This window comes from Tigriopus californicus, chromosome 6, assembly GCF_007210705.1.
Source record: "Tigriopus californicus strain San Diego chromosome 6, Tcal_SD_v2.1, whole genome shotgun sequence".
Lineage (NCBI taxonomy): Eukaryota > Metazoa > Arthropoda > Copepoda > Harpacticoida > Harpacticidae > Tigriopus > Tigriopus californicus.
This window is the reverse complement of record NC_081445.1, coordinates 7,554,564-7,579,596: the sequence shown is the minus strand read 5'-3', so window position 1 is coordinate 7,579,596 and position 25,033 is coordinate 7,554,564. Positions and strand designations below refer to the sequence as shown.

Genomic DNA, 25,033 nt, shown 5'->3' with positions numbered 1-25,033 from the left:
AAAAAAAGTTACCTTTGTAACTACATATAAATAACTACGATATATCTGTAATGAGGAAATTGTCAGCTCTTCTAATTCCTCCCATCTTGAATAAGAATTACCTCAGGAGTTCCGTGGTCCATGTTTTAGACGAAGGTTCAGCATATTTCTCACCGAACATCTCAAGCAACGGAATGAACGAACCGGTTGTTACGTAGTCTACATATAAAATGCTGAAAACGATTAGTTCGTGTGATGTGAGCCGTACTGTAAAGGTCGCAAAAATAATTTCCAGATGGTTGTCAAAACTCGTTTTCTTTACAATAGCGACTCTTCACGTTAGCTTGTATTCAGACATAAACTTGCATTGAAATCTTTAGATTTGTTGCTCGACGTCAAACATGTTATTTTTCTGACCTTTAGAGCCTAATCAAAATACTTTAGGATACTGACATTTACATATATCTAGGTATGTACTGTGAGTCTGATTAGGTGACGAATATACCTTCCTTTGATTTGCACATACTGCAAAAAGTGGCCAATTTCTATATCCAGACAATGTTTTGATATATGAAGTTTTTTTTATATTTTGAACGGTATCATTATTAATGTCTACTAAAGTAAAGTTGTGATCGAAATGACCTCACGAGGAATACGGGCCTCAATAATTGGAAAGAACCTGTGAATCAGCCGCCAAGTTGTCAATGATATTAGAAAGTGGTTCAAAGCCTGAGAACTCAGTGTGGATCCCGGCTATGATTAATGCCTTCAGACGTCGAATAAGACGAATCAATCAGGGTCACCATGGGTGTAAAGGAAACCAATGTCCGAAAGAACGTAAGATACCTTGATCCCATGTCGAGGACTAGGAAGAAGATGCAGCTCATCATGAATGCGATAGTCCCAAAAGATTTGCCTGATCAAAGTTCTTCCTCAATAAAATAAAGAGTGGAAAGCAAGTCATCCTTTTCATTAATGAATAATTGCCCAGGGTTGACGGCGTGCCTAACAGAAGGCAAACCACCATATTTCCAATAAGAGGGTGAGGAATGTACCTGACAATGTTAAGTTCTCTTTTGAGACTGAACATGCGATTTCAGTGATCGTCCTGTTATCACTGACAACTTGGCGGCGGATTTCCGGGTTCTTTCCAATGAATGGGGATCGTATTCCGCGTGAGGTCATTTCGATACCAACTTTTCTTTTGACATTCACTCTGATGCCGTTCAAAATATTAAAAAACGTATAAATATCAGAACGTTGTCTGGGATATAGAAATTAGCCCTAACAAAACCTAATCTTAACAATACAGCAAATCATTAGTACAATCTAAATTCAAATTTTGTCAAGTTAAATATGCGGCGTGGGATACATAGGTAAGCAACAATCCCGTTTGACGAGGTCAACGGACAAGGGCTTCACCATGCGATCAAAAATATGGTTTTCCAGTTCAGACCAGGAATACTGGATTTGGTCGCCGGAAAAATCCGGGAGAAGATCCAATGGATTGGGACCCCGAGATCCCTTCGGTCAGGCGACAGACGATCGGCCATTGATGTATTTCTGCCTTCCACCCATGAACTCTTTGGAGCAAAAATCTCCACCGGTCTTGACGGGAATATATCTGATCGACTTAAACATCACTTTAGCATGGTCGTTGCTTTGGGATGATAAGGCGTAGGAGATTTCTATGCAACGCCCCATCTGACCAAGAAAAGAAAAAATGCCCGTGAAAAAAATTGCCCTATGAAAAATATTGGGTACAACAAGGATGGAAAACATTTGAGTAAAATATCCGATCCGCCTTTGACAAAAGGCTGTAAACCAAGTATTGATATCGATCGTAGGTGAGCAGATCGCCACTAGCCGCTTGGAAAGGACGAGAGGGTGAAAAGTCTTATAGCAATGGTTCTTGCCGATGTGATGGACGGCGAGCCTACGTTTAGTTTACATGTAGCGTATAGCCTCCTCATGGTAATTTTACTGGGGAGGGAGGAATAACGATTTCCTCGGCCATAGAGAGCTTGGCGGTAGTCTTTTTGAATAAGAAGACTTAGCTTGGCGTGTTCTACAGGATACACTAGAATTGCGGCCTTCAGTTTTGGGATCCATTTGGCCATGGCCTAGTGAGAAGTGACATGCCGCAAAATTTAAAGAAGTTTGGGCTTGATCATAGACCACTGAAAATTATGGACACATCTCGATGACCAAGACTAGTCATCAGGGTTGCACCATTAGTCTTGTCATGTTGCAGGTTCGCCCTGTCCATAGCTTCCTGAAACTCAAGAGAACGCAATTTTCCACATATGCCTGGCAGCCCTGACATCTTGACTAACAAATCGGACCAAACTTTCTACAGACAGCCTAAAGGTAATTGCGGCTGAATTGGCTTTTTGTTATGACTAACTAGCCCTCTAGTTATGACTAGTCTTGGTCGAGGCACGTCCATAATTTTAAGTGTTTATGGATTGATGTATTCCGGAGTAGACATGTTTACATACAGGTATTCACTTAATTATGGTTTCCTAAGTATATGGTATCACAAAAATGGAATGGATTGTTTGCCGAGAGATGAAGAGCCTTAACTGAGTCGAGCTTCCTTGATATTGAAGGATACAGCGGGTATGTGCCATTTTTTCTTGTGATCAATTTCCTTGGCTTTATTGTAAGCTAACACGCCGAGAATCACAATAACCGTGCCAAGCCCAGAGAGCAAAGTCACTGGATTGCCAAAGAGGATCACAGAGAGCCAAATCAATAGGGCCCGTTTGGCAGTGTTGGCGACACTGAAACCAAAAATAACCATTGAAGCAATTGATATCAAAGAAATATGGGTTGAACGATAAGCTTGTTTTACCTATGAGTGACAGGTGAAATGAAATCCATAAGGACATAGGCGGATATGGTTTGAAAATGGAAGAAAATCCCGTTGAATAGACAAGCCACGAAATACTGAGACGTGAAACTATCCCAAGTCTTGTCAAAATCTGTCATAAAAACCATCACGGGAAGTTGGACCAACAAGGAGGTAAGGCTGGTGTAAAACTGGATTTCGGCCGGTCTAGAAATCAAGAGGTTAAACATAATTCCAGTGATTCTTCTTTCGTCAAGAAATGATCTCCAGAGAAACATTAACTCACGAATACTTATAGGCATCGCCACTGATAAGGACCTTGGAAAATACATTTTGGAGGCTGCAAATAATTCATGGGCACAACATTGATGAATTTTCAAGCCTTAGTTTCATAGACATCATGATATGTTACCATTCAGAGACATTTGTGCCGATGGCTGCCAGAAATCCTAAAATGTGGAAGCTTAACTCGTTGGCTGAGCATAGAGCCAATCCACCCATGACTGGCAAGAGCGATAAATTCACAAAAAGGCCAGTCACTTCACCTGAATGAAAAAAGAACCAATACTATGGTCAGGAAAAAGGATGGTTAGCGAGCCAAGAGACCTTCCTTACCTGTCATGACCCTGGATATAAGGACAGTAAAGGCTGGTGCTGAGCTCTTGACTGTTTCGGTGAAACTGACCTCGACATAATTCAAGGCAATCAGGCCTAACAGAACAGTGGCAAATCGCAAGGCGCCCACGATGAGCATATTCAAATAGAAGTTTGGGGGAGAGGTTTTCCTTTCCTGTGCTTCAAACATACCCAATGGGAAATGCATTTGCAGAAATCCCAAAATCAATGTCATCCACATTTGGCTACAAGCTGAAAACGCGAGAAAAGAGACAAACATGTAGACACTTGCAATATGTTTTATTCCAATTTTTGCCGTGGTCGCGATCAATATTGGGCATATTTCTTAACTACACTATATCTACCGACCATATATAAAACGCGTTAAAAGCTTCTACGTACATAATTAGGTAACGGTCAGTTAACATAATTGTGTTTAAGAAAGTTTGTTTTTGTTCTGTCAAAAAAGAGGGGCCAGCCAACAATGGGGTGGTTATGTAGAGAGTTCGTTTGTTTACATTTCCAAATTCTAATGATCTTAGATCATATGTATGGTCTTGCTCATGTTCTTAGGTACCAAATGACATACTTTTAAGAAATCCTTGGGAGCTCATTTATCATCAATGAGTTATCAGTCTCATGTCTGTGAAACTTGACCTAACCTAAAGAGATCAAATAACCCTTAAAGCTTACAAATAAGTTACATGATAGTGTCCCACTAATCGAAAATTTTGAAGTACGAGCAAATCGGTGGAGTGAAACAAATTAAAATGAACTTACCGAGCACCACCGGATCGCCTTTCATAAAGAAGACGACGTACTTGTTCAGAAACAAAGTACATCCCGACCACAAGTACCAGAGAATCAAAAACACCACCGCTTTTCGAGTCCATACCGTAGCAGATAAATGCCGGGAACTCAAGGTCGGCATCACTGATCTCTTCCCATCAAGTTGCTAATTTAACAAAGAAATGCAGAACTATGAAAATCCGTGTTGTGACTAACGTCCCTTTTACATTTGACAAAACTCATAAAGTGAACCCCAAGGTTAATTGATTAATATCATATCCCCAAATGCCATGAATACACACACCGCATCAATTCATTGTAGGCTTGAAATGTTTGTTTAGTACGTCAGTGTCACGAAAACCTACAACTCGACAACCAAGGGTGACCAATGAGAGCCTCTCAGTTGCGTTTCCGGGCGCGGGTTGTGACCAAGAATCTCAAGATGTAGATGAATTTGACTTAACTTTCCAATAAGCTTCATAGTTCGGGATCTGACGCAAAATGACCTAGGAATACCTTCTCCAAATTGATCTATCTGGTCTGGCAACTTTGGTTTGACATATTGGACCTGCAAACATTTTGTCATGCCACCACTTGTGCATATTTGCACTTGTTTAGCATTCAGTATATATCACTCTTCGGTTCAACTAAAAAGGTTCTTATTAGAGGGCTAGTGTTCTTATCATTTTCACACCTTATTGTGCTGCACCTTGGGCAATGACGGGGGAGATCAAGCTCTGCACTCTCTAGTTTGAGCAAGCAAGGCGAAGAACGTACACTGCCAGTAAGCCAGGCAGACCCGTTTTTAGAGCAGAGAGCAGATGGATGACAGCTTAGAGGTTGTAAGGCTCCACCGCTCCCATTCCTGGCGGTAGAGGGCGTAGGCATCAATCCGCTTGATTTTTACCTTTCTTCTCTTTCTCTTCCATGACTACACGTGAAGTGATACCAGATGAAACTTAGCCACTTCTTAGCCGTTCAAATTATGTTCTGGGCAAGGATCTTAAGTTTTATATTTTTCTATACTAGAGGGCGGGTTTACAAGTATCTTAATATCATCATCAGCAAAACATTGTGCTCATTATTTCTAGATCAAAATGTAACGTTAGTTGTCTTTGGAGTGTCTTAATAAAAAGCTTTTTTTTATCGTAAAGGGCTTGACATAGGCAATACTTCAGTTCAGGAAGCCATATCAAGCTATATTTTAGGCACAGCCATCAAGGCTTATATTGCAAAAAAATCCCAGCATCTATATTAAATATTCTGCTTGAGAGCCCAATAGCTCAACATTGAGGGTTGCAATATTTTTGAAGTGCTGAAAACGTCATGAAATGCTTCAAGGTTCAAGGTCAAGGCTTCAAGGCATCAAAACTGCTTTGCCCTTTTTGGCTTGGGAAGTTTGACCTGTCTATGATGCCGCAATTTTTTATCCAGGTCTTAACTGCTGGCCTTTTTCTTATTTTGGTGGACAGTCTGTGGAGATAGAACTTAACCAAGCATCACATCCAACTTGCACCAGAAACCAATTGAATTTTCAGCCAATGTGTGAAATTGTGATGATTAGAGACCGGTGTAGTATTTTCTTTTTACTGTTAAGGGTAAACTCCAAATGGTCATCAAAACTAGTTTTCCTCACAGCAGATTCAAATTCTGCACTGTCGAGCAACAAGTCAAAAGATTTGTGGTAAGGAGTCCCTACTATAAGGAAAACTAGTTTTGACATCCTTCTGGAATTCACACTCAATGGGCTTACTTGAAAATGTCTATAAAGCCAAATTCTGCAGTGGCACATTCTTGTTAATGCCACGAAAACTATGTTCCACAGCTTAAATTAACCTTAAATCTTACGTCTCTTGATTTGCACGTTGAACAGCAATTCGAAAGGGTTTTTTCATAACCGGTTTCTCTTCTTCCGATAGTTCAGACCATCCACACAGAGGAAGACCAATTTCTCATTTATAACCATATTTGATTTCTGCTCAATGTGCAAATCACTTTCAAATCCGATCTCTAGCCAATATATTACGAACTGGAATGGCAACTTTTTTGCTCAAAAGACCTCGGCTAGGGCTCCCATTTCAAGCGAAAAAGAGTGCATATACATCGTGATTAAATTATTTTTAAAATTGCGTCTCTGCTTTTTGTATCAAACCCATCCTTGATTTTTGTGCGTGCTTTCAAACCTTGTATTCGCTCGAGATGGGAGTCTCAATTAAGGTCCTCGAAGTTAAAAACAAAGTTGAAATTCCGGTTCGAAACCCATCCCTAATTGGCAAGTGCATCGACGCAGCGGTGCCAAGTTTGAAAATTTTCATAAAGCACTTGAAATGGCCTCCACTTTAAGTACCATTCTATTATGGCCGCCAAATAGCTACTTATGAGCTCAAATCTGGCCAGCAGCCACAATCGTGAGTCAGCAACCCTGCCTCGATCGATATTGCTTGGGTTTCTGTACATTAGGTTACGTCGAATAAAAAATTGGTTTGTTAAATGGTAGTAACTGAAGTATGCACGCAAAATGCTTGATGTGAACGAAGGATGTGGCAAGATTGCACACCATGACCCTTGGTCCGAGGACGGACAGATTCAAGCCAGCCCCATTGACGATATAGAAAACAAGACCAACCAGTTCGAGAACGACTTTGTCACTGTTGGTAAATCCCAGCCTTCAGCCTCAATCTCTCTGGAACCTTTGCCAGATTCAGCCGAGTACTTAGCCCATCTAGAAGCCAAATTGAATCGCCTCCAAACGCCAAAAGGATCTCTCGTCCAGGACTTGAAGGCGCGACGTGAGGATGAAATGAGAAGATTTCTCCAGGATTCCCAGTGGACCCATGCCAATTCTGAAGATTCGAGCCAAAATCAAGATATCCATATTAATCCGATTCTGAGACGACTGGCCCCCGAGCGTCAAGCCTTGACCATTGAAGAACAAGTTCGTCTTTTGGCAGCCGATCAATTGGATTATTGCGAACAATCAGACTTGACGGAATCATGAAGTCCTTAGTGATCATCACCGGCGCCAGTCGAGGTTTTGGCCGTGCCGTGGCCGAAGCCTTGTGCCAAAATCTGGTCTCTGAGGGCTCGTGTATTCTTTTGATGGCCCGGAGCCAAGCTGGACTGGAGGCTACGGCTCAAAGCTTGAAAACTATCCAGCCGAACTCTATAAAGGTTCAATGTTGCCGCATTGATTTGGCACACCCGGACGAGACCGTGTTTCGCACTTCGATCCAAGAGGCTCTGTCGAAATTTGAAGGGGATTTGAAACAGTTTGAACAGGCTGTGGTGGTTCATAATGCCGGTACAATGTCTCCCCAGGGCCTGATGACTTGGCACTGCTCGAAATCAACCGATCTTGCGGCCTACTTTGCCATGAATTTGTCTTCGACAATGGTCTTAAATAGCGTGCTGCATGAGGAGATCTTTGCGCAAGTTCCCAAGGCCGTGGTGGTGAATGTGTCATCTTTGGCGGCCGTGGAGGCTATTATCTCGTGGAGCCTTTATTGTACGGGCAAGGCCGCTCGAGATATGTATTTCAAGTGTCTAGCCCAGGAATGTCCTCAATATCGAGTTCTCAACTACGCTCCCGGGCCTTTGGATACGGACATGATTGCCGAGGTACTGGCTGACCCTAAAATACACCCGGAAATCCAGAAGATATTCGAGGAACTTGTTCAACAGGGCAACCTGCTTCAGCCCAAAACTTCGGCCGACAAACTGGCTCAGGTCTTAAAGGCCGATGAGTTTGTAAGCGGATCCCATGTTGATTACTTTAATCTGTAATTCTGTATGGCATTGTTCAAGCAAGAGTTTCCATTGATATCCCTGATGCATTTTATTGGATAGATAGCATGTACTCGTAGACGAATCAGATTAAATGAACTATCATGTTCCGCCTGGTTAGGTGGAAGCCTACTGTAAGAAAGAACAAATCGGTATGAATTATGTCTATGAACAAATTAACCTTAATAAATTCAAATGAAATAACATGAAAAACAGATGATTATATCTAGAGAAAGAATGGAAGTTGCCTGTGATAAACCTTGATGGTTTCCAAGTAGTTTTGACCAAAAAGAGCGAGATGCGAGATTGGAAGTACAAAAGAGAAAAGAGCTAAGAGATGAAAAGAGCTAGACCGACACCCAAGAAGATCTAAAACAGAGTTAGATTCAAACCTTTTGGGCCAAAAAGGAGTTCTGAGCGCGAGTTTCCGGGAGGTCCGAGATTTATTGCTTGGATTGCAAATTCGGTGGCCTCTGCATTATAATTGATATTCCCATGAGAGTGAAGATGAGAAGACATTGCTGTGAGAAGTTCGACTTTTCAGATTCTTTTTGTGAAATATCAAACGCAGGTGGATAGAAATAAAAAAAAGTCGGGAATCAATAAAAAATGACAAAAACTGAAATAAGAAACAAAGCTGGGCTAGAAATGAAAACAAGTCAAGTCAAAAATTTTAAAGCCAGACTTCAAAGATTGATTTGAGAAAGAGGAGCTAAATCTAGTTTTTTAAAGCTAGATTTGGTCACCTTATTATTGTTGATGGTGGAATGGAGAATGGGGAATGTAGAATTCTTCAAAGTAGTGAAAAGTACATACTTGGCCATGACTTGGAATACACAGGCACATTGACAACAAGCATCAAGTGTTCGTGGAGAGTGTCTCCACAATTTACCCTTTGGCGACAATTTAGGATCTTTTTTTCTTTTTCATTTTAATTCTAAGATATTTCCTTCTAGCTCATGCAATTCAAGATTTAGTCATCCTATGAACGGTATCGTGTGAAAAAAAGCCATTCTCCGGTATCAAATTAGATGAAAAGGAAAGCGGAATGAGGCAATCTTCTGTCTTTTGTGTTTCTCATTTGATTGAATTGGTTGACTCGTTGCGATATCGCGCTATAGCCTCACTTTTATGCCCAGGATGATACTTCTAGATAGTACTATTTGAGTCAAGAAAATGCTAGTGGAGGACTTTAGGATGGTTGGCAAAGTCACATGGTTGAGCTTTTCACCTCCCGAAAGCAAGATCATGGTGCTGCTCAATACTTCAACCTGCGATAAGGGTGGTCACCAACGAAAACTTCAATATTTTCAGTCAATGAATGCACCAGATAACATTTTGAACCAAGCTTCCGGCTTGACATTATCAAATTTCGTAATAGCATTACAGTCTGCGTTTTGCATGTCCGAATGGTAAAACTATTGCACGCCTTTTTACGAGTTTTGGAAAGTTAGCTGTCAGGGACCCAGAAAGATACCTGAGCATAAATAAAACATCGAACGTGATAAAAGCCCAACAACATCTCCTTTTAACCATCACTTCTTCCATGACACATGGGTTTTCAACTTAAAACAAAGTCGTGTATGTCGGTTCATGCATTGAAATCCTTCGAACCAACACATCACACGCAAATGATAAAGCAGGCTTCATACATACCTGAAACCCAGCCCATTTGCCCCTTCAAACTCTTTTACGACGTACCACTGAAAACGTTGTTCTCGGTTTTCCCCCCTGGCAGTGCTCTGTTTGAGTTTCTTCTTTTTCGGCAACACTGCCCACATTCTGAGTAAGGCAGTTCCAAGCCAAAATATGAATGACTCAGATACATTTTCCAATTAGCTCTAATTCACAGCCATACATACATTCCCGAGAAAGGATGCCATGTGTCTGATGAGGACCACGCCCATTAGTCATGGAGGATTTCCCACTCCGTCGTCGTCCAGGTTTGCATCGTAGCCCGAGTTTAAAGTCATTGCAAGAGCAAGACAAGTTTCTGAACTTTACCGACCTGACCGAGCCTCAAGACCATCATGACCATCATGACGACGACCTCAAAAAGCCAGATGAAGGCGACACCAAAGCTCGGAATCCGCCCATCTTGGAAACCAAGCATCAGGACACCATGGAGGACGTGGATGAGGAACTGGAAGTGGCTCCGGACTACGACCAATGGACCCCGCGTCCCCGGATGAATGCCTTCGTGGGATTCCTGCGTTTGTCCAACTACGCGTGCTCGTGTCTGGTCATTTTTGGCGTGGCCGTGTCCATTTTCTATCCTTATTCCCAGGACCGACCTGTTGACGACGAGCTGGAATTTTGGCAGGATTTCACCTATGACGGTTGTCAATGGATCCAGATGATTTGCTTGGTGATTGTAGCCGTTCTGATAGCCGTAGACAGCGTGGCCACCTTCACCTTCCGATGGAAGGAGTACGGCGAGCTTACCTACACGCAAACCGACGCTACGTCCATTATATTCTTACTGTGCCCTTCAAGGTGGATCTTTCGGGGCGTGTGCAGTCTCATGATGAGCAGTGCTATTTCACTCCGAGCGGCCCGGGTCATGCAAGCCGAGGAACTCTCGCCGCATGACTACGCCTGGTATTACGGGTCCACGTTGATGGCCTTGGGATCGACCCTGGTGGGCTTTATTTTTAGTTTGTTCCCGTGGCATTGTGTGCCTTGGCTCCTTGATAGGTTTGAGTACGCTCACGTGGAAGACAAAGACGATGTCTGGATCCGGTTCAATGCCCAGGGGCGTGTACATCCGCCCCTTAAACACCCTGATGTTGAGGACGGATCGCCCGCTTCCTTAAACGGCATTAAGTTTCATGAAACGCAGAACAAGACCCGGGTTCGCCGACCCTCTGCTCCACCTTTGTCTTTTGATGAACAAATGTGGAAAAGTACTCGGGATATTGTGTCCGGAGTGTGTAACGTCATGATATTCGCGACCTTTGGCATCAGCCTGATGAGTCAAATTTACGCCTTTTTTTCCGCCCTGGACAAAAGAGAGGGCCTGGAGTTCTGGATTAATATTTCCACGTGGATCACGAATTTGCTCCTCATTTTGTGCGCCATCTTGTACCTGTTTTTCTACGTGGGATGGAGATGCCATTTATCGCACCATGTACCTCTTCTGATCAAGTTTCTAGCTCCCTTTTGCCTCAGCAACGCTGCCTTGGCCGTGTTCAATGTCTCGGCCGAGTCCGAATTACCAAGATATTACAAAGTCATCATGTCCTACATATGGATATATTCCATCGGGATCATGGTCATTCTAGTTATTCTGGAACAAAGTTTTATTATTGGGCCTTACTCTAAGACGATGACATCGTTCCGGAGAATTGTGCGTCTGAATTGCTACGAAGAAGGGGTTAACAAGAAACTCATCCGTGTGTTTGACACCTCAGGCAGTTTAAGCGCTCTTGTGGCCTTGGTGTTGGGCATCACATCGCTCTTTATTGATCAATATGATCTGAACTTTGAGCCAGAAGGGGCAGCCAAAGAGCTTGCTCGTGTGGCCAACGAGTTCCGCGATACCACTAGAACGGTCACCAGCGTTCTTGACCAACTCATCAAGACTCTGGATCGGCAATTCGATTGTAAGGAAGTCTTCACTGTCCTGGGGACGGGCGCCACTTTGACTCTCTTTGCCAGTTTCTTCCCTGGCGCCGGAGGCGTGGCGAGTTTGGGTTCTCGATCCGCCTACTATGGAGTGCGCACTGCCAACGCCTTCACCAACCTGGCCCGAAGGCTTCGGAAGTCGAAGAATATCATATGGCAAGTCAGCAAGGCCGTTTACGTGGTTCAAAAGTTTACCTTATCCAATATGAAAAACCTTATCAAACTCAACTCATACGGGACATTGGTCAAGCTATTGCCGTTTTTACCGCCCGTGGTATTGGGCATGTATGTCTTGTTCTCGGCCTTTTGGCCACAAAGGGTGCTTTTCTTCTCCGCCAAACAGCGACGGAAAACCATGGCGGGTATGTTCTATACCTGGCTCCTGGGATTGATTTTGCTGATCGTGGCCATCACCGTCAACACGTACGTCGTGGACGAAGTCGTGTTACTCATCAGTGACATGATACCCATTGGGGCCATTCATGTGGAGCGGAAGTTGGGCTGGAACCTGGGCATGGCTGCCAGTGCTTTCTCTCTCCTGTCAGTGGTGTCTTTCCTCATATCGTCGTTCATTTTGAAATGGCAGACCCACACCAATCACGAGAATATCTCCAATGCCGAGCTAGAATGGAAAGAGGAACTCGAGAAACGAGAGATGGTCACCATTCATACCGGGATTGGCGAGAAGTACGAGAAGCGCACTCAAATCAAGTACAAAAAAGAGCGATTGGGCCCGTGGAACTGGATGGTGCCCATTATGCTGTGTCTCATTTCCTTTGGATTTGGATGCTTGGGTAACATTTATCCCAAACTTCGATACGAGATCGAGCCCAAAGGTAAATTTGGGCGTCTCATCGATAGACTGAACGACCAGATGAACTTTTACCAGAATGATATGCATGATGTTAAGAACGATACCTCCATGGAGTGCTTGCCCTATGCCACTTTCCACGCTGTCCTGGATGAATACGGGTACAAGAATCCGCTGATGAGTCCAGTTCATCGATTTTTCAATGAAACAGAAAAGCTGGTGAAGCCTCTCAAGGATGTCCTGAAAGGCGTGCGAAAGCAACTCCTGATGAATGTCCAAGAGGAGCTTTTCGGAACCACTATCAAGGAGTTTTGGCAAGATGCCAACCTGGAACTCTTCAGTTGGATCTTTTTGGTGCCTCGCCTAATTTGCTTGCTTATCCTAATATTTGGCCTCCTCACCTCTAGTTTGTACGTGTGTCAAATGCGAATCATCCAAAGCTTGGAACCTCGCAAAATTGTAAAGGCCTATGGGCACGTTGCCATGTTTTCCCTCATCTATGTTTTGGGCACAGAGTTTGCCATCTACAATCTCATTTCAACCTTTGGTATTCCCTTTTACCACATCACCCTCCGGTTCGGCCTTGGATTCATCTATGATCTCGTGGCTGATTTTATCCTCATCAGTGTCTATTTTGGAATGTCCAATCAACTCTTTTTTGCCATTCCCAAAAGAAAGGTCATGGTGACCTATTCTGTCCCCGGTGCTTCCGATTTGGGGCCCAATCGCCCAGGACAAATAATCTAACGCTCTACGTGTGATGAGTAATAGTGCACGATATTTTTTTATAAAGTTCATAAAGAAGATATAGTTATATACCATCGTTTACATCAGAATTCGCAAGAACTATTTTTTTATCGTTGAAATCGTATGTTGAAATATGACCGCCTGGATTTTAAATATCACAAATGATTCACAGGATTTTGTTATGTTTATTGATTATGATGCTGGTCAGTGTTATTCGGATCGTGGGGCGGGTTTGTAGTGTCGCTGTCATCGTCATCATCGTTGTCGTTGTGAAATTGGACCTTCTCCAGCCTCTGGTGGAAGAACAACCCACTTAGGGAATCCGTACTGCCGGATGGTTGGGACGACGTTGTGGGCAGAGAATCCGTCATTTCGTCCCTTTGGATGGCATTGAGGACCTCTTCGGAACTGGTGAAGACGCCATCATCATCCAGGCGACTTTGAGTCAAACTTTCACCGAGGGATTGCTCCAACTTCTGCTCAATGGGGCTGTGGGGCAAGCTCCCGAAACCATCGTCTTCTGTGGTGGATTTGGCCAGTTTCACACTCACTTGGGGTTTACCAGGTCTCTTCTCTATTTCGCAGGTCTCAAATCTACCCGTGAACGGATCAATACTCACTTGAAGCACGTGATTGTCAGGAATGGCGTGCTCTTCAATATTCTCCAAGTTCGAGGTTTTCCGACGAATGGACCCCGAACTGGATTTCCGGCTCATCGCCTCGGCGACATCCAAGTTGGAATCCGAGCTGGTTTTACGCGTCACCACAGAGAGGAAAATGGATTGGGGCGTTTCCTGCTCTTTGTCCATGCATTGGCTGGTGAGTGGATCGATTGACAGTTGAAGGCCCTCACTTTTCACGCTTTGAATATTGATGCCTTGAACTATTGGTACAGAGTTGCTCCTCGTTGGCGGGGGCTTAGCTTCAAGTCTGACCTCTGGTGGTGGTGGTGGTGGTGGTGGAGGACGGACTTTCCGATGTTCCGAAGGCCGTTTTTGCTCGGGTCCGGCTGCATTTTTCTCATCTTCCTCCTTGATGGTGCTTGTGGTCCTGCTGTTCGACATCGAAGCCTCGGTTTTTCGTCGGAGATACTTGGCCTTCAGTTGTTGCAACTTCTTTTCAGAAATGGCTTTTGGATGGTCAATTTCAAAATAATCCCAATTTTTGGCCTTTGTTCCAAGCGGCGTCGAAGTGGTCTGAGGAACGTTGGCGGGTGTGCCACCAGTTTGTGTTGGGTTTAAAGTGCTATCTTTTTTCGGTACGTCCTCTTCAGTTTTTTTGACATCCTTGGCATCTTTGTCAGTAACAGTCTCCTTTGGACCATCTAAAAGGATGTCATTTAAGTTGAGTATGGTCATATCGCTGATGGGCGCGTTCAGAATGGCCGAGGTGGATTTGCGACGCTGAAGTTTCAATTTTCGTTCTGCTGCGAGGATATCGGCCACTTCGTGTCCGGTTATATTGATATCCCCTTCAATTTGAAGCGATCCTCTCCTTTTGAGTTTGAGCTCTTCTAGAGTGTCCACGTTGTTTTCTGATCGGTCGAAAGTTCCAATCAATTCCGACACTTTTTTGTGCAACTTGATCTTCCCCAACTCATTTCTCCACGGTTGGGCCTTGGCTCGTCGGGCTCCTAATGTGGAGGAATGATTAAATCCTGCTCGCCGTGTCACAGCATGAGGATCCAGTGTTTCGTTGGGAGCAATGTTCACTTGAACACCAATTGAGTTGGTTCTGGCCGATTCATTCTTCACAGATTTGGCCCCATCTCCAGGAGTTGGAGAGGGCGTACTATTTTCGCTTGAGACGATGCCTTCTTTGAAGACCATGGAATCTTTAGATCCTTGCTCGTCCTTTCCAATGGTACTCGTCTCATGACCTGTTTCAGTGGAAGATTGTTCGTTCTGTGATATTTCCTTCCTTTCATCGCCCTCTTCTTTCTTGTTGTCTTCCTTCGGCTCTTCGGTGTCTTCTTTTTTGACGTCCTCTGGTTCTTCTTCCTCTTTCTCTTCTTCGTCCTCTTCCTCCTCGTGAACCTCAAGAATGGGTTCATTCACAATAATAATCGGCTCGACTGGGCATTCTGTTCTGGTCTCAAGATCGGTCTTGGCTAGCATTTGTTCCGTGAAGGGCAAAAGTTGCAACGACCCATTGTTTTTAGACAATATTTGATTTCCGGGAAGAAGGAGCAAATCCAATCCATTACCTGAGTCCATGGACAGCAATGCTTGAGAGATATCTGACACAGCCCCAGCTCCATTGCTCATCCGTTTCATGGCTCCGCCCAAAGCATTGCTGATCACTTCCTGCGACTTGGACAGGCTCTTGAAGTTGGGCAGTTTCTCTTGGGACTTGGAAATGGATTTCTGGTCCTGCGCCTTGTCGCTAAGGTACTCCCTGGATTTGGACAAGGTCAGTCTCATGTCACAGAGCCGTTCTCTGGACTTGGACAGACTCTTCTTGAGATTGCTTTGGGCCACTTTCTCGAAGATGGCTTCCCTCGATTTGGAGAGATACCGCTTTCGCTCGGTCACCCTGTCACGGCAAGTCTGACATGACCTTCGGGATGCTCCAGTTGTCGCATGGGAGTTCAGGTGGTGAGTAGACCCTTGGGGTGAGGTCGAATGGGATGGGTGGTGAGTTTTGAATGTGTCCGGGGTGGGAATCTTCAGCATGAGCGGGCTGGGTGAAGGTGGTTCCTCATCTTCCACCAGCCATTGGTGTTGAAGACATTCCTTGATGGTGGGTCGCTCACTGGAATGCAATTCATCATGAGATCAGGACCCCGATCCGAGTCAGTGGTCGGGAGCTGTCAAATCTTACCTGGGCTTCCGCTTGAGACACTGGGAAATGAAGTCCTTGGCTTGGTCGGAGACCCCTTCAAACAACTCGGATGGAAAATCTAACTGAGCATTGGAGATGTTCCTCAAGGTCTCTTGATCTGAGTCCCCACCGAATGGTGAAAACCCAGTGAGTAGAACATAGGCGAGTACACCCAAACTCCAAATGTCGGCGGCAAGAGTGATCGAGTCCAGGCTAAGAATTTCCGGGGCTGACAGAAGGGCATGAAATGATGAAGAAATGCGAGGTTTTTGGGGGCGGGGTACTTAAGATCGGATTATTTCCCGTACTCACCAACATAATCAGGGGTTCCAATGATCTCTCGAATGCTTTCACCTTTTTGAATAACTCGAGCCACTTCCAAATCACAAAGCTTGATTTCACAATTGGGAAACTGTCCCATGAGCACGATGTTTTGGGGCTGAGGTGGAAATGTCATGGGTTGAGATGTATTTCAAGTCCCAAACCATAGATACCGGTACAGTATTGTCTATTGCCCTACCTTGATGTCCAGGTGAGCAATGTCTTTGTCATGAATGAATTTGAGCGCTTCAATAATTTGCTTTAAAAACCCTTGGACATCCTCCTCAAATGGCACCATGTCCTCATCCAAAACGGACTGAAAGTCGCCACCAGGGGCGCTGCAAGACAAATGAATTCATTGTAAAAAATACATCAGAGACAAAGCGCTGATATTCATGAATCCACATTTTGAATCAAAAGATTCCAATGGCTTAGATTGTTAGGGGGAAGCATTAGGTTTTGTAGGCAGGTTTGCTGGAAACCTCGTGTCGCTTGTTTGCCTGGGGTGTCTTCAAATTGAACCCGGATGTGACGCAAATGCAAAAATGAAGAACGAGGGAAGATACTGAATATAATGCGATGTTGTTGACTTACTATTCCAGCACCAGGATGATTTCATATCGGTTTTGAAACACGTCCTTGAGATGCACGATCTTGTTGGATTCGTTGCAAATATAAAGCATTGCGATTTCGTGCAGAACCTCCATGGAACAATCCACGCCACATCGTATACGCGATGAGAATTTGGCCGCGTATTGAATGCCCGTTTCCCGGTGAGTACATTTCCGCACGGTGGCAAACAATCCACTGGAATACAAACAATATTGGAATGAATGAATATATGTGACCTGATCGTGTATTCCTTTAGCTAACCCAAAGTCTTCGTGCTCTAACTTAATGGAAAATAATTAATATTGGAATGCATATCTAAGGCCAGATTGTGCATTGCTTATGTTACATCTTGCTCCAGCCCACTGATTAGATCTCAGCCTATTAGTGGGCCACGTAGTTGTTCATGGTGAATGAATTGAGATTGATTTCAAACTTCATGAAATCCAATCACCTTCACATTCCAGAGGCTCGAACGGACTTATTTCATAGGTAGGTATGTATGTTTTCAACTACTGCTACGACAAGACAGCACTCAAATTGGGTCCGATCACGGTGGTCTATGACCGGCTGATGTCCAGTATCCTTTATTTAATATCAGCAGAGTCCTCCATCAATCTAGCTTGGTCCTTCGACTTCTGATTGACCAGCAGAACTTGTTTCTTGCCCGAACCTGGCAACTTGGAAAATACGTAAACATTCTCAATTCTTCACAGAGACGATCACGACCTCTCCATGATGTCAAGGAAGGGAATGGAGGAAGAAAGGCATGTGGATTTGTGACTGGAGGTGATGCGTGGTATCAAAAGATAACTTGGGAGCGGTGACCAATGCGTTTGTCACATCACATGGACATCAACCAAGCTTTGTTCTGCACACACAAACATCCACATCCACGTCCACGTCCGCACATACCGATGTCTGCGTGTCTTTTTTCGTACATTCAACTACTCGTACATACATAATGCATAATGGGTAGCGCTTGCCACCTGACTGTTCTGAGTAATATTCCGACTGTTATCGAGCCTGGGACAGTTTGGACAAGTCCATATCTTTCTTTGGACGAACTACTGCTGGGTTATCATCCTGACGATCCTTCTCGTGTGTCAAAATGAGAGGTAAACTAATTCTTGAGAAGCTCGTTTGCGCGAGTTATTCAAATGAAGCGAGCGAATTCTGGCCCCGTCGAAATTGTGGCCCTTCCATTTAAGGAAGCTTGACCGAAACGGGATGAACTCTGTGACTCATACCGGGTTTGATCCTCCAAGATAGAACAAGATTGAGGCAGACGGGCTCTGAACTAGAAACTTGAGGGGATCAATCACTCACTCACATTGGGCCATCAGCTTAATCTAGGAGGTTCTGAGGAATACGGTGACACCAAAACTTGACGTCATGTCGCAAAACCATGGCCACTTGGCAAGTCCCAACCAATTGAGACAAGATATTCTTCTAAAGCTCAATATCATGAAGGAAGATTAGAGATTGAAAGAAGATTTAGCGACAATTTGCAAGAACATATAAAAGCTATAATGGTAAACTGAAAATGAGAGCATCCATGAAAAATGGTCCAAAGGCATGAAATGGCAAGCTAGACTGAATCAACGGCTTTCAAAGCATGAGAAAAAAATTGTACACGACAAAGTGAAGAGAGTAACCACTAAAGAACAGTAACAAGAAATGTTTTGTTGGTGAATAAAATTATCAAATAGAGTTCAACAACTACCATTGAAACCGCAGTGGGTCCAGCCAAGCACCTGATATGTATTGGTTCGTTAACCAAAAGCAAAATTAACGAGTCGATTAAAATGTTAACTAGGGTATCAATTGTTCGACTTTTTCGCCCACCTTCGTAGGTAGATCCGAGAAAACAAATTTAGTGAGCAAAATATTCCATTTTTTCCCTTCACATTCCAACACATCCGATCAAATACGAGCCATGAAAGTGGATGGACCTGTAGTTGGTATTTGTAAGCATGGAGAAATGAAGAGTGTTGCTACCACTACTCACATCAGATGAAAAGAGTCATTGAGACCCCTTTGAAGTCGCCCCATTTACCGTTGGTGAACCACGATTCCCAGAGGCATAACCACCCACCTACCCACAAACGTCCATTGAGCTTGGAGAGTGCCATTATGACCCCATCGTTAACGGCTGAGAGAGCCCAAAGTGCATCCTCGATCCTCATGGAAGATCAGATCAAATCTTCTTTCAAAACGTTTGGAACCCAAACCTTTTAGGGCACGTTGACGCATCAGTTGTACGAGTACCTTTTCCTTGGGATCCAGTATATTGCTAAAAAGAACTGGACGATCTCCCAGACGTCATGCCAACTCCAACGAGCTTTCACCCCGTGTGACATCATCGGAGACAGAGCTTTGATGTGGGCGCCCTTTCTGAGAGTGAAGTTAGCTCTTTATGTAGATAGTAGTGCTTTGTTCAAGCCCGCTGACCCACCACTCTCTGTGAAGATCTTTTGTGAGCAGTGACTACATTGACTAATACCGTATCATTAGCCACTCAGTTAACTAACATATGTGCCCTCACATCATGTGCGAAATCGATCACGTGGAAGGGAGGGGTCACTAGTTATTTCCAGATTGTTCATCGACAGAGGAGCTTTCCTCCGAGAGACGTGTTGATCGTCGAACCTCTCGGCGACGATCCGAGATCGACCCATTGATCCATCTCGTACGTATGTATGTCGACTATGTGTGTCTCCAATGTCGCCCGAATGATTCCTTCCAAATCGAAACTGGACTAAAAATGGACTCAAGCCCTCCTCTGAGAAAGAGCAAGAAAGAGAGAGAGAGAGAGAGACTCTTTTACTGATCAGAGCCAAAAAAGCCCAGTTCAGTTTTTAGGTGCTTGAATGCGAGGCGTGGGTGGGAACTGAACTCGAACTCGCTCAAGTTGATTGCTGACTGCGGAGTTGCAGAGCTGCCTCCATGCAGCACATAGCGAGAAGTAGTATTCGTAAAGTGTAGTCTTCTTGGCGTTGGTTTTATCTCTGTCTCTGTTGGTGAATGAGTCTTCTCAACCAACCAACACACATAGACACACACACATGCTGGCACAGGCGTTTTGAGCCATGTCAGGTTGAGGCATCGTTAAGACAGCCTTCATCGCGATCATTAACAGTAACAAAGGACCGGTGCCATGAAAGTTACCTAATACCCAAAGTGACCGCCTCCGTCCGTTCAAGGTCACAACGATGGATGGTGGTCAATTGACAAATCTCCGAAAACACGGTTCCTTATGCGTGACTTAATGTCTAGTCATAAACAATTTTGCCATTGTGGATCTGATGATCATCTCACATCTCAAATCTCGATGTGACTTTGATGACAATTGTCTAGGAGAGGCGCCTACTGAAGTGTCTGCTTGTGGTGAAAATGACGATACTTGGAACACCGAGTCTCCTTTCAACGAAATGGTCAGGTGGTGTTTTTTTTTGTTCCCACAAAGTCTCTCCCTGCATCCCTCTGCCAATGTACAATATTTAGAGACGCCATTGAGTATGACGATGATGGTGGGGATGATGATGATGATGATTCATCTTGATTCAGCGGGAGATTACGAAAACCTGATTTGCCTGATAATGGGGGTTATCTTGTGAACAATTGTTTATATGATTGCAAAAAGAGATGAAGTAGAAGACGACAAAACAAATGGTCTTTAGTTGTTCTGAGTCGCGAGTCCTGAGCTGACCACAATCGCGGGTTGTAATTTATATTACTCGAGCCCGTGACCAACATATCAACATACTCTAACCGACCGATCAACCAACCAGCCCAAGAAGGTTTGCCACATCTTATGGTCGACGTCCCCACTTCGCACAGTGAGCGACAAACCCCCGCTAAGTGTTGCCGCCAAATACACGTCGAAATTAGCTCCTCCAGACAAATTACGAGTCTTTTCATCTCGAAAAAGATTTGGAGATCATGGCGAGAATGAATTGTCCAATGGAATGGGATGATGAGATTAGCCCCCAGCTACAAGTTACGGAACTCTATTGAATCAGTCCCTCCATCCTTGTCAAGTTGATTAGACTGGATGGAGAATGTGGTGCGACGTGAACCCGTAACACCAACAAGCAGCCATGCAACCAACCAAGCAAGCTAGCAAGCAAGCAAGCACCCTTTAGATTGGACATCAACCAATGAATAGAAGAGGGCCTCGGTAAGGCTCACTTATGTACTGTATGTGTGTGCGTATGTGCACTACTAATCAGGGATAGCATCCTTGGTAAAATGGATTTATCTCGCGGAACTTGCATCTTCAATCATGCGGAGGTGACTTTTAATCTGGCAGTGAAGAAGCTGGAGCGATCGGATCGAGCAATAAACTGGGCCCGATAATAAAATAAAACCCAAACAAGGAAAATGGCCTGTTTATCGCTTTAAGAACGGTTCTGTCGACCATACCAAGAGAGCAAAGAGCTTAAAGTCTCTGTGAGCAAACTAATCGTAAAAAGAAGAAACGTCAGCAGTGTGAGGGTGGTTTAATTTGGTGAGCAATAAACCACTGGACTCCCATTAAAGATACACACTCGAAAAGGGCCATGATTATGGACCTCGGATCACGAACAATAATTTTCGTGTTTGATGCGTTCGACACGCAAGCTAAAGGAAAGCAACAAATGGACGATCCGAGAACGCCCAGAAGATTGGGGCTTTTGCGGATAAACCTCTCATGCCAATGGTTTTTAGGGTGTGCTAATTGTGACGGTTTTAACCCTTCAATTTATGGGCGCATCAGAAATGGCATTTTAGATTGGGGATGCATTTCGGTGGATTGAAAAAGAAGCCGCTTCTATGTACGTACACTGATGGATATCCAGTCATTTTGACATATTTCACTTCGATTTGGCGGAAGCTACTCATTTTATTGTCAAGTGGCGCAACTGTTCATCCAGGAATTTCAGCCACAAAGGACGTTTTGTCAAGAGGCATTCCGATCTAATTTATCGACCAAGAGTACAATTGACTATTTCCGTACAATGGAGTTGATTGTAACGTTGAAGGTGTTTTTGTGTTGTACATACAAGTTTGTCATTTTTGATCATATTTGGTGGAATCTGAAGACTGCTGATGTTGATCAATTCCGGTTTGTGTTTTGGCTGAGGATACTTCCTTCATTATTATTCTGTAAGAATTGCAGGATGCCGAGCCAGCTTGTTGAGAAAAATGTGGCCCAATTCTGATGTTCTTTCAGTCGATTTACAACCAGCCATTATGAAATGAGCGACCCATGATTACACGACTTCTGTTCAGAACGATTGGCCCAATAACGACTTTTTGTGTCCAAAATTGAAGTCATTCTTTAGACTCATTGCTAACGAATGGGTCGGCTAGTAATTTCAAGAACATTATTTCCATACAGGGTTGTTCCTAACACAAAGCAAAAACCCTGTAACACGCATGATGAATATTTATAACCTCAGCAAAAATGACGCGTGCACGAATTCAATTATGAATTGCTTGCATTGGGACCGTGCTAGTGTTTCCAAACTTCATAAGGGGTCAAAAGAGATATGTGTCAATGTATGCTTAAAGGATCGCCACTTAAGCGACAAAATTTGGTTCGGAAAGAAATGGTTAATTTTCGGACTTTTGAGATTGTCAAGGCCACATATGTACAATCGTAATGAAATTGATGCTTCACCAAATTAGAAAGTGAAGTGATTGTTTAGACCTGTTGTTATGGTCCATGATATTGTTCTGATATTTGCACGGTGCCAATCTCGATACTTACGAGACACAATTGATCCCAGAATCATTGTTTTAAAAGAGAAGTCTTCATTGTTCCAATATTTTTTTCCTCTGATCAACACGTTATTTTTACTACCGCAAACCCTATCAGACAAAGAACGTGAATATGAAAAAAAAACCTCTTGTTCATACCTGAATAACTGACGTTATCTGACTAATCAGCCCTTTTATCCTACCTTGCTGATGCAAATTCATTTCCATGTTGTAAAATCGACATTCAAATGATATTTTGGTCCCAGTGTGCCCATCAAACCCGAGGTTGTACTGCCTATCTTTTCAAACTAAACAAATTGTTTACGGTGGGATCACATAAAGGCTGCTATCCTAAGTCTTTCTCGTTGAGTGAGTGCAACAAAACTGATTGGGTCTGATTTTGTATCCTATTTGCCTACTTAGAGATAGGAATGCTATTAATCATCATCTTACTTTGTGTGAAATTGCACAAATACTGAAGTGACTCAATTAGGGCCATGAATTCAACTAACATGGAAAGGAAATGTTTCCGAAGAATTCTCGACAAAATCGTAAAATTGAAAAGGTGCCAAGGTATTATTGATAGCAAATTTTGATTTAAGGGCAAAATACCAGAACTCGACAAACCATTTCTATTGAATATGTTTTAATATCAAAGGTTTACCAATAATGCCTGACCTTTCATTTTTTAGTAACATATTAAAAAGTGGGATAGGTGATTGGTTGATATGACACAGGGTTCGCAAAATGACCTTGGTAGCCGCTAGATAGGTAGTAGGTACGACGTAGGATTTTATAATCCAATTGTTCTTACCTGGCTACTGGCTTCTCCTCGATATCGAAATACTTTTCAATGCTCTCATTATGGATCAGATCCTGAAGGAATTTGGTGGGCACTCGGATCATACCCTGCTCGATGGTTTTCACATCCCACAGCTCTTTGAACTTGGCATTGCGGACCTCACATTCGGGCTCGAAGGGCGACGATGTGGTTTTCCACCGGTCTTCAGCCGATCCGGGGCCTCCAATCCCATGTAATGAGGGTCTCTTTGGTTTCACGGTCTTCTTAGCACCATTCTTATTGATATTGTTGTTGCTGATGACTTGACTGTTATTAATATTATTATTATTATTATTATTATTATTATTGATATTATTACTACTGCTACTATTATTCATATTGTTGATGTTGTTGTTGCTACTACCACTACTGTTGTGATTGTTGTTGTTGCTGCCGTTGTTGTTATTAATGTTATTGGCATTGTGGCTGCTGTTGTTACCAGAACTATTAACACAACTATTGCCCGCATTCAGGGAGCTATTGTTGGGTCGAGCCCGTTTCACTGCACTGGACGATCCGGACGACACACGCGGACCATTTCGAGGGGACCCCGTGGGTGAATTGTTTGAACTAGTCAAATGATTATTCACAGTGAGCTCCTTCCGTCTCGTTTGCGGGGTTCGACCCGCACTGCTACAAGGCACCACTGGGGCGGTTACTGCTGCTCTCCCACCCACAATACTATTGGGCCTCGAGGAAGTACGGGTGGAAGAGCGGGGAGATCCTCGCCTCGAAGACGATGATGTGCCCTGTTGTTGAGTCCTTATCACGGCTCGAGGGCTATTTTGAGCCTCCAAAGCCATATCTGACAGGGACGAGGAGGATCCCGGACTGGCGAAGCGGGTCTCGTTGGGCTTCATCATGGCCATGGAGTACTGAGTGAAAAGAGAATTGAGGGATGGATGGAGGGATGTATGGATGGAAGCAATTTGTTCGAATGGAGGAGGTCTCTTATATTTTTTGTAGCACCGAGATTTCTTGGATTATGATTTGCTCCTCACTGGTATTGCATTCATGGTATCACAGTTTTTGACAAGAATTCACGTCCATTTGCACATCCAATTCACAGCTGCAACATAATAATCACGGCAATGTCGTCCTGACCGTGCAACAATAATAGCAGTCGTCCACTTATTCGTTCTCAGGGCAACAACACATGGCCGCACTTCTATGAAGTGCTTGAACATCGATCTCCCGCACCAAGTATCTCCACCATTCGCCACCAAGAAGACGGGGCACGATTACTCATTCCGTGGAAGAGTGAGTTCGGGACGAGGACGAATCCTTAGGCTGAGAGGAGGGCGGACTCGCAACTTGAGCGCTCAACGATCTTGACAATTCGGTCGCCCTTCAATGCATGTGCAAAAGACGGAAGGAGCCTCAAGTTTGCCTCGAGAAGCCCGAAGTTTCAAGAATTTGGTCATGAACTTGGGCCTGCTTCGGACTACTCTCACTTTGGAGAAGAAGACGAGAAGCACCTGTGCTA

The 25,033-nt window shown here is 43.8% G+C and overlaps 5 protein-coding genes and 1 long non-coding RNA gene across 7 annotated transcripts; 4 read left to right on the top strand and 2 right to left on the bottom strand.

Moving 5' to 3' along the window:
* Positions 1–2,138: 2,138 nt before the first annotated feature.
* Positions 2,139–4,717, bottom strand: LOC131882079 (solute carrier family 35 member E2A-like). 2 transcript variants are annotated; one of them, XM_059229117.1, is made up of 7 exons: positions 4,542–4,717; positions 4,229–4,403; positions 3,449–3,700; positions 3,246–3,378; positions 3,120–3,173; positions 2,837–3,040; positions 2,139–2,765 (listed from the first exon to the last, which is right to left on the bottom strand). In XM_059229117.1, exons 2-7 carry the CDS (start codon positions 4,377–4,379, stop codon positions 2,561–2,563), a joined length of 999 nt encoding a protein of 332 aa, XP_059085100.1. In that variant the 5' UTR covers positions 4,380–4,403; positions 4,542–4,717; the 3' UTR covers positions 2,139–2,560. The 2 variants fall into 2 exon arrangements, with proteins under 2 accessions (XP_059085100.1, XP_059085099.1); XM_059229116.1 differs by lacking the exon at positions 4,542–4,717 and having other exon boundaries at positions 4,229–4,529.
* A 1,924-nt stretch (positions 4,718–6,641) lies between these two features.
* Positions 6,642–7,235, top strand: LOC131882084 (uncharacterized). The gene has a single exon (XM_059229125.1). The coding sequence runs from the start codon at positions 6,756–6,758 to the stop codon at positions 7,233–7,235; it is 480 nt and encodes a 159-aa protein (XP_059085108.1). The 5' UTR covers positions 6,642–6,755.
* On the top strand, positions 7,232–8,130 carry LOC131882082 (sepiapterin reductase-like). The gene has a single exon (XM_059229122.1). The coding sequence runs from the start codon at positions 7,232–7,234 to the stop codon at positions 8,018–8,020; it is 789 nt and encodes a 262-aa protein (XP_059085105.1). The 3' UTR covers positions 8,021–8,130.
* Positions 8,131–9,812: 1,682 nt separating this feature from the next.
* LOC131882076 (uncharacterized) lies at positions 9,813–13,379 on the top strand. The gene has a single exon (XM_059229112.1). The coding sequence runs from the start codon at positions 9,933–9,935 to the stop codon at positions 13,203–13,205; it is 3,273 nt and encodes a 1,090-aa protein (XP_059085095.1). The 5' UTR covers positions 9,813–9,932; the 3' UTR covers positions 13,206–13,379.
* A 1-nt stretch (position 13,380) lies between these two features.
* LOC131882072 (uncharacterized) lies at positions 13,381–24,949 on the bottom strand. Its single transcript, XM_059229109.1, has 6 exons — positions 23,521–24,949; positions 16,944–17,156; positions 16,549–16,687; positions 16,341–16,467; positions 16,029–16,257; positions 13,381–15,959 (listed from the first exon to the last, which is right to left on the bottom strand). The coding sequence occupies exons 1-6, from the start codon at positions 24,414–24,416 to the stop codon at positions 13,391–13,393; spliced, it is 4,173 nt and encodes a 1,390-aa protein (XP_059085092.1). The 5' UTR covers positions 24,417–24,949; the 3' UTR covers positions 13,381–13,390.
* On the top strand, positions 16,039–18,609 carry LOC131882086 (uncharacterized). Its single transcript, XR_009373445.1, has 3 exons — positions 16,039–16,175; positions 16,952–17,122; positions 17,675–18,609. It is a non-coding gene; the product is annotated as an uncharacterized LOC131882086 (long non-coding RNA).
* Positions 24,950–25,033: the final 84 nt, after the last annotated feature.